This window comes from Myxocyprinus asiaticus, chromosome 9 (genome assembly GCF_019703515.2).
Source record: "Myxocyprinus asiaticus isolate MX2 ecotype Aquarium Trade chromosome 9, UBuf_Myxa_2, whole genome shotgun sequence".
Taxonomy (NCBI): Eukaryota; Metazoa; Chordata; class Actinopteri; order Cypriniformes; family Catostomidae; genus Myxocyprinus; species Myxocyprinus asiaticus.
Genome location: NC_059352.1, coordinates 17,285,885 through 17,298,058, shown reverse-complemented (window position 1 = coordinate 17,298,058; position 12,174 = coordinate 17,285,885). Strand labels below are relative to the sequence as shown.

General features: G+C 37.9%; 1 protein-coding gene across 2 annotated transcripts in view; it reads right to left on the bottom strand.

Annotated features, from left to right (window-relative positions):
- Positions 1-1,186: 1,186 nt before the first annotated feature.
- The window catches only part of vdrb (vitamin D receptor b), a 30,217-nt gene continuing 19,229 nt past the window's right edge, over positions 1,187-12,174 (bottom strand). For both annotated transcript variants that reach the window (XM_051707474.1, XM_051707473.1), the window contains exons 4-9: positions 11,266-11,450; positions 10,907-11,006; positions 5,906-6,092; positions 4,941-5,092; positions 3,200-3,316; positions 1,187-3,091 (exon numbers count right to left, since the gene is read on the bottom strand). In XM_051707474.1, coding sequence (XP_051563434.1) covers positions 2,838-3,091; positions 3,200-3,316; positions 4,941-5,092; positions 5,906-6,092; positions 10,907-11,006; positions 11,266-11,450 — 995 coding nt within the window. In that variant the 3' untranslated portion in view covers positions 1,187-2,837. The remainder of the gene's footprint in view (positions 3,092-3,199; positions 3,317-4,940; positions 5,093-5,905; positions 6,093-10,906; positions 11,007-11,265; positions 11,451-12,174) is intronic.

Sequence of the window (12,174 nt, the reverse complement as noted above, 5' to 3'; positions counted from 1 at the left end):
AAAACATTACGATTGTAAATTATCAAGCACACTGCTATTAGAGACACCATAAAAAAGTGAGAGAACAATATAGGGTATTTTTACCCCGTGTGTCAATCCTTGAGAATTTGGCAGACAAAACTATTAAATGTGTGTAAACAAACAGTTATTGGGTGAATCTCATGAAACTTGTCAAGAACATAACCGGGTCATATTTCGCCCTAAATTCAAAAGAAAATGTACTATATTTTGCATAAATAAGAAGAAAATGAAAGAAAATGAAGCCTAAATATTGGACCATGTTTTGCACTTTGAGAATTAAGCAAATTTCCTTGACAAATTATCATTACTGTAATGATAATAATAAAAAAAAGACAATACATTTTCATTACTGTACTGCCAAAATAATCATAATTATTTTTATCTTTTTTACATTTGTGATTTTAATTACTGTATTATATTTATTGCAGTAATGGAAATAATAAAAAAAATTCAATTACATTTTGGGAAATACATTTTTTTAGAGCTGTCGAATTTAAAGGGTTAGTTCACCCAAAAATGAAAATTCTCTCATTATTTACTCACCCTCACGCCATCCCAGATGTGTATGACTTTCTTTCTTCTGCTGAACACAAACACAGATTTTTAGAAGAATATTTCAGCTCTGTAGATTCTCACAATGCAAGTGAATGGTGGCCAGAACTTTGACGCTCCAAAAAGCATATAAAGGCAGCATAAAAATAATCCATACGTCTCCAGTGGTTAAATCCATATCTTCAGAAGTGATATGATAGGTGTGGGTGAGAAACAGATCATTATTTAAGTCCTTTTTTACTATAAATTCTCCTCCCTGCTAGTAGGTAGCGATATGCACAAAGAATGTGAATCGCCAAAAATAAAAGAAGAATGTGGAAGTGAAAGTGGAGATTTATAATGAAAAAAACTTAAATATTGATCTGTTTCTCACCCATACCTATCGTATAGCTTCTGAAGACATGGATTTAACCACTGTTGTCATATGGATTAATTTTTATGTCTTTATGTGATTTTTGGACCTTTAAGTTTCTGGCCACAATTCACTTGTAAGGACCTACAGAGCTGAGATATTTTTCTAAAAATCTTTGTTTGTATTCAGCAGAAGAAAGTCATACACATCTGGGATGGCATGAGGATGAGTAAATGATGAGAGAATTTTCATTTTTGGGTGTACTATCCCTTTAACCCATTAACACATGCGATTAAACAAATATGATTTTCAAAAAGTGAAATATCATCCAAGAGAGAAATGCCACCATACTTAGAAATACAAAACCCAGTTGAGACATCCATAAAGTGCAGGAAATTGTTGCCGTTTTATTATTGAATTATTGCAGGCTTAAGTTCCGTGTTTGCATTTCCTGTCATTTGATGCAGTTTGAGAAACATAAAATCTGTTTAGCCTACTTTGGCAAGATGAGTAGTCACACAAATAAACATTACAAGTGTCATCCATATAAATTGACGAACCTAATATTTACACATAGGCCTACTTTTTTGGTAATGCGTTAACAAATTTTTTATTTTTATTAATTATTTTAATAATCTGAGAGCCCTAACTTTTTTCTTTTGATTTTGGGGTGCAATATGACCCAAATGTTTTATGTTCACCCTGTTACAGCTTTATAACTCCTACCTGTGTGAAACTTGCTTTAAATAACAAAAATGTATGATAAACAGCATTAAGCATTTTCTCAGCTGTGTGAGAACAAATGTGTTGACTAACAAAGAAAAAAAATGGTTATAAAAGGATAACAGTCTGATTAATCAGAAAGTACAACGTCAAAAACAAAAAAAAAAAAGAGAGAAAATGAATGGAATGCAAGAGTTGAGTAACACAGTAAAGAGAGACTAAAGAGAAATAACAAGGAAAGAGACATATGGAACCTATAGGGAAATACTCCTAAAGGATTTACAAAGATGAACTCACAACAATGTAAAGAACGGAGGTAAAGCTCTCAGTTTTTAAAAACAAATAATGGTTTCAATTCCTATATTTCAATAATCGCACAGTTTATGTTTACATATTCATTGTAACCAGCCAGGGCTGCAGGGTCTCCCTCTGCTATATTCTACCATATGCATCGAGTGAGCTTATATCAAACTTTATTTACACTGATTTAGGAAGGTAAGAATATAGATACGGAGTCTTATTTACAGATTAGCTTTGCAGTGAGTGCTAATGCAGCACTGGCTACTTTAAACAGGCGTCAGTTCATTGCCCAATCACAGCACAGGCGAATAACAGTAGAAAAGACAGCTATTGGGGTTTAGCAACCTTTCAAAGCTTTAGAGGCAGAGGAGAGGGGGGCGGAGCTGCCGTTTGATTGGTTAAGTGGCAAGGCGAGGGGTGAGTTAGAGCTATGTGCTTGCATTAGTATGGTCAACCCTGTGCATTTAAAGGCAGGAGGTGAAGAGACAGGATATCAGCAGTAGTGGACAGCGCTTTGGGGACCATGCAGAGGTTTAGAACAGGACCATACACACAAACACATTCATTCTGTAAATGAACTACACATGCAGTGTAATACTGGTGACTACTGAGGATACAGTAAAATTTACTGTATTTAGTCACCACAGTGAAAAACACCGTGACCATACTACATTCCTGTAAGAATGTCCTTACATAAAACAAGAAAACGGAAATATCTATGGCACTCTCTAGCCGATCTGTAAGCGATAAGGGGATAGACTTACATACACACACACACACACACCCTCAAGCACTCATAAACTTCGTCCTGGAAACTCTGTATGGTTTTTCACTCCACCTGCACCGCACCATCTGAACCACGCGTCTTGTCTCGACTCATGTGCAATTGCTAGGTGACCTGCCCACCGAACACTTCCAGCACGAGAGGTGTCAGCTGCATGCTGTGTTCGGGTTGGAAAGAGAGCGAGCGGTACTGCTTGGAGTGTTCTTCATTCAGGCTGCGGAGGTCGGCCAGCTTCTGAATCATCTTTGCGTATAGCAGACGACCCCCTGGGTGATTCGTACGGATGTATGCCTGCAGAACCTCAGATAACCTGTCCTGCAACACCTCCACTCGCTCGTGGTCCTGCACGCCAGGCCGGTCTATGATCACACAAAGACAGGTGAAATGCGATTCCTGTTTGCAAGCACGGGCATGTTTGTAAAGTCAATGTGTCTGTAATTTTTGGTGTATAGAGGGCAGATGCTGACCTGGAGACAGCAGGCAGATGGCCATCAGCAGCACATGTTCTTCCTCATGAAGGCTGAGCTTCTTTAACCCCACCTGAAACTTTACTAGAGGCTCCAACAGCTCCAAAGTGTGTCCAGCTGCACCGCCACACATACAAAATCAAGATGATTTCATTAGGCGTATAATTAACAGAGAAGTTGTCCATTTAGTTGTCTTAAAGGTAAAGTGTGTAATTTCTGCACAACTTGCGTCACCAAACCATATTGCAAAAATAATTACTGTTTTCAAACAGGTCTCCTGCACACTCCTCTTGTCTGCAGTAGTGATATAAATTAGAAACACATAGTCCTGCCCCAAATTCACAGCACTGGTTGATTAAATAGCCACTTTTCCACTATGAGGCCAGTGCGAGCTAGGGCAATCAACTGGTCAGCCAGGGCCAATAGCCTCAAGCCTCGGGCCGCAAGACCAAAATCGATCTGCATTTCCACCATTGGGCCGATAGCCCTGCAGTGTCGCCCCACAGCACCCCTTAATATGCCACCCCGTTGCCAACGTCATACACCATGCCAGTTTCACAAGCAAGAGGGTAGCTCAAGCTGAGGTATCAGACTCTGGAGACCAGCTAGACCTCGAAATGAACATGGTGGAGACTGAAGCTGCCATTTGTTTGCTGATTTTGGTCTTTACTTGGTGGAAAGCGAGACCTGACATTGACACACTAGCATGCCTTCATTTGGCCAGATAGTGGAAACACGGGTATTGTTGCTATGTTGGGATGGATGCGATGTTCCAACAAAAGCCTTGTTTACAACTGGTATTAAGATGCATTTTGGGTGATGTGATCACAAGTGGACAAGCTAAACACCATTTACACCTGGTTATAATATGCGTCTCTTTCGACCACTTGCGTTTGAGAGGAGGGTCTCTGATTTCATTAAAAAATACATCAGTCGTTACGTCAGTGTATAACTGCATGAAAATAACATGCAAAAGAGGAAAAACAGAGTGCAAAACAGAGTACCATTTCTCTTAATTATATTTGCATTTAATCTATGTGCAAACATGACGTTGGAGTTATTTATTGGAGTACCTGTATTAATTGAACTTCAGATGTGCATGATTTTCATCTGTGTCAATGCATGTTGATATCAGGCATACTTAAGATGTTCCATGAATATCTTGAGCATGTACATGTATTCACCTTTTTAAATTTCGTACTGTCAGACACTTAATTGCTTTTAAAGTCGCACATAACTTGCAAAGTGTAAACTCTTGTTTTAGTGCATCGGGTAATTGACAGGCGAGTAGGCAGTACTTCGCTGCTGTTCAAACGCATTCTAACGTATGAGCATTTACATTACAAGCCCAGTATGTTCGCTTCCCTTTTGTTCACTATTGACTACCCTCGAATGTGGTTGAAGTGGACAAATCTCAAAACATTTTGGAGATTTTGGAGATCTTTAGTGTCCCCCGTTTCAAATGGATCACCCACAATGCATCTCTGGGCCAAAAAGAACAATGTTTTGATAGCGCCCAAAGCGGGTTTCCCAAACACTATTACCGCTCTACTAAGAAAGCTACACGCTTCACCTTTACCCTGCTGTTCAATCTCACAAAGTGTATATCATCAGACCCACTGCTGACATGATATAAATGCAGTAAAACTTCCCCTGCCAAATATGTATCACGTAGACATTGACATAGCTGTTGTAACTATCTGTTTTGGAAACAATGCATGCCTTGTCTGCTTATGTGTACCTTTTGTGACGTCGTTGACACAGTATTTAAACTCTGGTCCTCCGCAGCTCCAGCTCATGTCTTCTAGACTGAAAGACTGGTTGGACCTCAGCATGATCACTTCTATAGCACTAGACTTCAACAAAGCAATCTGATCTTCAGCTGTTAGCTCCCTGAAATGTACACACGCACGCACACACACACACACACACACACACACAAACACACATCAATATTGGCGCATGATGGATTCTGTGAATGGCAGATGTAGAGGGAGTGGGCGCATTCAGTTCTGATAACATGACACTCCTATGGTTGCCACAGCAACACACGGGCTGTGATGCATATGCATGTACACGCATTCTGAGAGAGCTGGTAAATACATAGAAGTACACACACAGAGGCAGGCTAGAAACATGTATTGCGTGTGACAGTGTATAATGTCAAAGCTATTTTTATGTGCCTAAGAAATGAAATATATGCTTTTAATATTGTTGGAAAAAAGGAGGAACTTTCCACAAACTGGTACCTATTTGCCACTAAATAGATGAAAAGAATGGATAGCACACTTGCTCAGGCACTCATTAAAACTTTGTCTCGGGCCCTATGAATTTAACAGGTTTCCCACACTTTCACAATTTTCATGAGCTTTCCAGCTCAAAAAAAAAAAAAGACTGATTCTCCAATGAATCATTCAGACCATTTTGTGGACCGGTTCATTGGAAAGAACACTAGAGAGAGAGTCCACAAATCGAGCATTACTGTGACTTGCAAGCAAATTTTACTCTATACAAGGCAAATATCTAGTGCATGATCTAAAACACAGCATAACTAGAAAAAAAGTATATTCAAATAGAAATTTCCATGATTTTTCTAAGTCTGGAAAACACCATTTTAAACTTCCTTGATATTTTCAAGTTATCCATGACCTTGGGAACTCTTATTTAAGCGACTTCCCTGCCCTTGCTACACACATTAAATACTACCTGAATCCAGGTATCATCTTGGCAAAACCGATGACTTTCTGAATGCTGTAGGAAACCAGGTCAGCCAGGTGAGGAAGCATGGAGAGACCAGAGCCCTCATCCTCCTTTGAGTCCGGACTGGAGCCCATACCCTGCTCCTGGTACATCATCAAGAGATTACTCAGATTCATCTTACGATCTCCTGACTCTACACATGTGGAGAAAGAGGGAGAGAGGAAAAGAAAAAATTGTTAATGCTTTGCTTCGTTCTCATCAACATAACAAATTACAATCCAGGTTCATTGGAGCTCGAGTATTATCTGAATGGTGACTGAAGGGGTTTACACTCTGAACAGATGCTAACAAATCATAGGAAATGTATTCATTCTTTGAATGTAGTCATTTTGCATGGAAAATTCTAGGGCTGAGTGGTATAATTGTTCGTATATACCATGCAATAAAAGAAATGAGTGATAGACCATTATACTGTAAGCCAGACCATAACGCTTTAGCAAATATTGTACAAGAAAAATATCAAATTACTGTAAATGTAGTTTTTTTTAATACATTTAATTTTTCAGTATAAATTACCCATAAATGTTATATACACAACATAAGTGGTATTTCCAGAAACTAGATGGATATTATAAATAATCAATATTTGAAAAATTATTTAATTTATATATATTTCATTACATTATCTTTCATTTTATGGACCATGGTGATAGAACACTTTTTCTTCAAAATGAAGGCAAACAACATGAAGCAGGCTTATATATGTACAAGAACACCTAATTTGGGGTTTTAAAAAACTTGTCTAATTTTTTGAGAAAAGAAAATTATATACTGTATCAGAGAATAAATTGCCATAATTAGTCAAAATGAAAGATTAAGCATTTACACACTGCCACAAAACATGTACTGGAATTAAATAATGAAATTCCTCTTATGTGACTGTGTTGAATTTAGTTTTTTATTTCCTGTTAATTCAATTAAACATCCTGTGGGGTGTAGTCAATAGTATTCAAAGGCCGAGACATAAAATAAAGGGAGCCAATTCTTTACTTCTGAATTATGCCCAACCCTCTATTTTGTATTTATTACCATTATATTGACCATTCTTCTCTCCAGATATTCGGTATTGGCATCAGCCTTTGAAAAAACCCATAACGATCAACCACTAGTAGAAATGTTTTAATAGGTACATTTTCTGTATACCATTTCCACCACGGTAGTAGATATAGTTTCATAGCTATCAGAGCGCCGGACTGCTTTACATTATTTACATAAATGACACATTAATGAAGAAAAAAGCAGCATAAATGACGTGTTCCAAACAAGTCAAGAGGAAGAACTAAAAAGGAACCCAGGAAGGATTGAGACTTCTTTCTGGACAGGGATGGACTGGCCATGATGAAGTACTGGGATTTTCCTGGTGGGCTGGTCGGTCGAGAAGTGGGCTGATGTGACTAAATGGTCACATTTTGCAACTGTATTTTCAACCGTTGCGACCACAAAATTGCCCCACTCTTATTTATTAAGCGCTGCGCATGGGATGCACCAAAAGCCAAATACTCCAAAAGTGTGATGCACAGCGCATCTGCCGGCCGCAGAGCGGAACCGGTTTCTCTCAGTGCTGAAGACTCTGATCTGTGCTTGTGCCATGCAGTTTAGTGGTGAACACAATATATGGAAACCTTAAAGGCTCTGTGCTGAAGCTCGTTGAACCCAGTTTACACAGCCCAGACATTCTAAACCGCAGTGACGAGCTAAAGAGGAAAACATTGCGCAATGCACAACGGTAATTACAATTCTTTTCAATCCACACATCACCAACCTTATAGAAATTTACATTGCAGTTACTGTCGTAACACCAACTGCAGAAATTGTGTTGTTTTGGCAGAATTATTGTATACATTTATAATACTGTATATGTTACTTATATTATAATTATATTAAATATTGTATATTAGGGGAATACAAGTCACTTTTATCACACTGTTTTTTTAATAGTTTGTATATTGATACTGTTTTTCATTACGAATTCCATAGTTTGTTATTAGAAACCATAATTACATATAACCATGGTAATGAGGAGCATGGTTTTACCTGTGATTACCATAATCTTACTAATACCACAGTTAAACTCTGGATACTATGCAAGAACTGTGATACATTTTTATAAGGGCAAGTACAAAGGAGAAGTTAACAAAAAGGTAGTCTCAGCCTCAGACGGCGCTAACCGTCTGACGCACATAGCACACAAAACTGGAAAACGCTTTCTCGATCAACTCAGCACAAATCTGATTGGCTGGCTTAATGGAACTTCCACGAGTAGAAGCACACAGGACTTTATATCAGTCCGTCTGGAAACAGAATCGTGTTCACAAGTTTCCGAGTTGATACAGTGAGCATTTTTGAGGGTGAAATAATCACCGTTTTCCAGATTAGTGACATAAAATCATTTAAATATATTAAGAGTTTCGTTTGAGGCACGTAGCAAAAAGTAAAGCAGATATCCATGAGCAGATTCTACTTAGTTTTGTCTGTGAAATACTCTGTGATGAGGTTTTTTGTGTTTTACTTAGACGCGATTTTCCCATGTGTTTTCTGTGCAATCGCTCGTGGAGACTCGCATGCCATTACATTAATTATATACTTCCCCATGATGGTCTTTTATTATGGAATGGTATATCTCTGATTACCCCGTGCCTAAATGACACGTTATGACTAAACCAACTGTGATTGATCACTTTATATATTTTCCTGTCTAACTGGGCGGTTCTTGGCCAATTGAAGCTGCTATAGATCCCAGACCTTTGCTGTTTTAGTCAAAGGTCTGGCTATGCGAGAATAACAGGGCTTTAAAGGGGCCATGACATGCATATTTTTTTTTATTTTGATGATATATATATATATTTTTTTTTTTTTTTTTTTTTTTTTTTTTTGTACAAAAAACAGTCATATATTTGTAAATTTTCCACACTCATTCTGACCCTCTGTCAGAAACACTCGATTTTGGTGCTGCTTCTCCTTTAAAACTTGACAGTAAACACCCACTGTTATGATTGGCTCTCTGCTCTTGACTGACCTGCTCTCTTTACTTGCCATCTCACTGCTCACCACTACTGGACAGCCTACGGAAGTGATAAGTTAAAGTAGGCGTTGATACGTTGTTGTGGAGGCAGTCAGATGCAAATATCTACCACAGTGTGACATCACAATGTGGAGAAAGTAGAGAACGAGTCATTTTGGCAGCTTGGTTTCAACAAACCAAGAAAAGTTAATTAAATAATTAAAAGCCTGATGCAAGAAAAATATCAGTTATGGAATCCTACTTGCAGTATGCTGAAACATAGCCGTACATAAATTGTGTTAATTAACTGTTTATAGATTTTATTGTTGTTAACATCAGTAAATTCACATCTGCATCCAAACTCAATGCTTTACTGTCAAATACGCATTTCTATGAAAAAAAATAAATAATAATATTTATATTGTTAAATGCATTTGCGTGGACCGGTTGGTCTGAATTTTTCCAGGGCAGATTTTTAGTCTCATTCCAGGGCTGGACTGTGGATATGGTTTGGATTTTAAAAATCTGACCCTCAAGCTGAACACTACACTCTTTAAACTCTATAGGCAAAAACAGACAATACCACATAGGTTTTTTATATAAAAACGATTTTTTGCATTGAATTTCCAATCGCTAGATGTTTTCATGAGCATAATCACAACATAAAACGGTTAACCTGTATTGGAATAAAAAAGGCAGAAAGTTCCAGAAGAGGAGGGAATGCAGAGAAAAATGACTTCAACGAGTTTATTGGATGTATTGCTTGAAGTTTATGTCTCCTTTAGGCCTTAATGAGGACTTTGACCTTTCCTCTTTCCTTTAAGCATTCTTGAATATGCTCTAGCCCATTCTCTGAGAGAAAATGAAATATGCTTATACTTTATATTGCTGTATAGTTATATTCATTTGCATTTCATTCTGCTATTGATTTAATTTTATACTTAATTTTGTGTTGTGATTTGGATTTATGAACAGCATTGGTTGCTTGATGTGTCATTTTACCATATCCATATGCCAAAATGTATCAGTAGAAATAGAAATGTGTAGTGTTTCTGAATATGCTGTGATCCATACATTTGTGGGAAAAATGAACTGTGGGTTTATGCCTTGTATGATTGCATTGACTTGTATTTAATCCTGTTTGTGTAACTTTTTATTTGATTGTACAAGGTGATACGGACTTATGAACGGCACTAGCTGCCTGATGTGTCAGATCACCCTATACTTCTGCTAAGATGTTCTGGTTGATTAATGAGCTTGTTAAGTGATTTAATATGATTGTGCTTGTTGTGTGTTCTATTTACTTGTAATTGGAAGTCAACGCCCACACCAGGGGCACTAGTAAATCAGAAACACACTGAGGAAGGCTGTGAGGCTGAAACATCGGTGTCCCCTTATTTGTGAGAAAAAAAAAAAAAAGAAAAAAACAGTGCAGATAAATTTTCTCTTTAGATTGTTAATGCCCATGAATCTTTGCACTCAAAACTGGTAGAGTGCACAGTGACTTTATCTTTTTCATTTAATTTCTAGAAGAAGAAAAAAAATAATTATGATACCATTATCGTGAAAGTACTCATACCACGCAATATAAAGTCAATAACTTGCTGCCTTCAGGATGAGTAATACGTGCGTGTTTACATGTATAAATTTGTGTGAATTTGAGTCTGATTGTCATTAGAATGGCTCTCCTGTGACGTCAGGCATGGTGAGATGGACGGAGCCTGCTGTGCAGATAAGACACACAACCCCCTAACACACAAACACACAAGCATGCCCGCCCCTGCCTCACACTGGGCTGAAAAACATTTCTCAGAATAAACTTTACAGGTGATTTAATAACAGATGAGGTTAAGTGTGTGTGTGTGTGTGTGTGTGTGTGTGTGTGTGTGTGTGTGTGTGTGCACTTGTTTAGTTTCTAAATGTATGTGTGTGGGTGGGTGTGTCACCTGGAGAGTGGCTAAAGGAGTCTGAGGAGGCATCTGACAGTGAATGAAGAGATGCAGCACGGCTGGCACTACGTGTAACTGGACCCTCTCTAACTGGAGGCTGCAACACAACCCACACACAAACACATGCACACACACATACGGTGCAAACATTAGCAATGTAACAATGTCTAAGAAAGACATCAAAGAACATCTTATAATGATATCAGGGTACAGGTGACTTAATTATAGTTGTCTCCGCATATTAAGCTGGGATAGGAAGTATTTTAACATCAATAAAAGTACACACTTTACCTTCAAAACTGAATATTTTTTTTTTTCAAATAATAGAATAGAGAAAAATCTGATTAGTTGCTTACTCTGAAGCGTGAGAAGTCTGAGTAGGAATCATCGTAGGTTTTATGATGCGCCTCCACCAGTTTGTCGATAATGTTGCGCTGCTCCTCTGTGAGGCGGGGCTTCTGCGCCTCCCGCTGTGCCTCCTCGTCCTTTCTCCTCTGGATCAGATCCTTCTTCCTCTGAACTTCCTCATCCGTCAGAATAACTGAAGGAAAGAGAGACAATGGATTGCAATTGAAAGAAATTTCACCCTTCTCACTCTGGAGGATGCACGACATTACCGTCTCATTCATGTCTGTTTGGTACACACCATACCAGGGATTTTAAAAGTCTTAGACCTACTTAACCCTTTAAGCTCTGAGGGTGTTTTTAAAGATTTCCTGTTTCAGTGGAATATCCAAAAATAAAGGTTTATAATTAAAAAAAATAAATAAATAAAATAAAAAAAAATAAAAAAGATTATGATAAATTCTGAGACTCTCAGCCTAAGAAACTGCTGACAAATCACAAAAACGGTGAGCCAAAAAATTTCTTTTTTTAAAAGACGCTCCAAAAAACTGCTTTTGTTTTGTTCCCAATCATGTCACCTGAAACTGAGTACAATTTTGTGTTGATACGACAAAGCAATCAAAAGTTATATCATTACAAATATTATTTATCATAGTGTCCAAAAATGTCTCCATGTGTTCAAAAGCCTCTCCAAACAAATAAAACATAATAAGACTAAGAACTAATTACACATGCAAATGACTACATGAAACAATGACTAAAGGTATGCTCTCTCCCCAAAGCATGCAGGCATGAGTAAAGAGATCTCATTCAGTTCCATTCTGTGTCATTTGTGCCATCATTGAGTCTGTGTTATGTGCTTGGCGCCATCTCCTGGTGGCCATGTGTAATTAAAGGGAACAATCCTCTCTGTCCATATT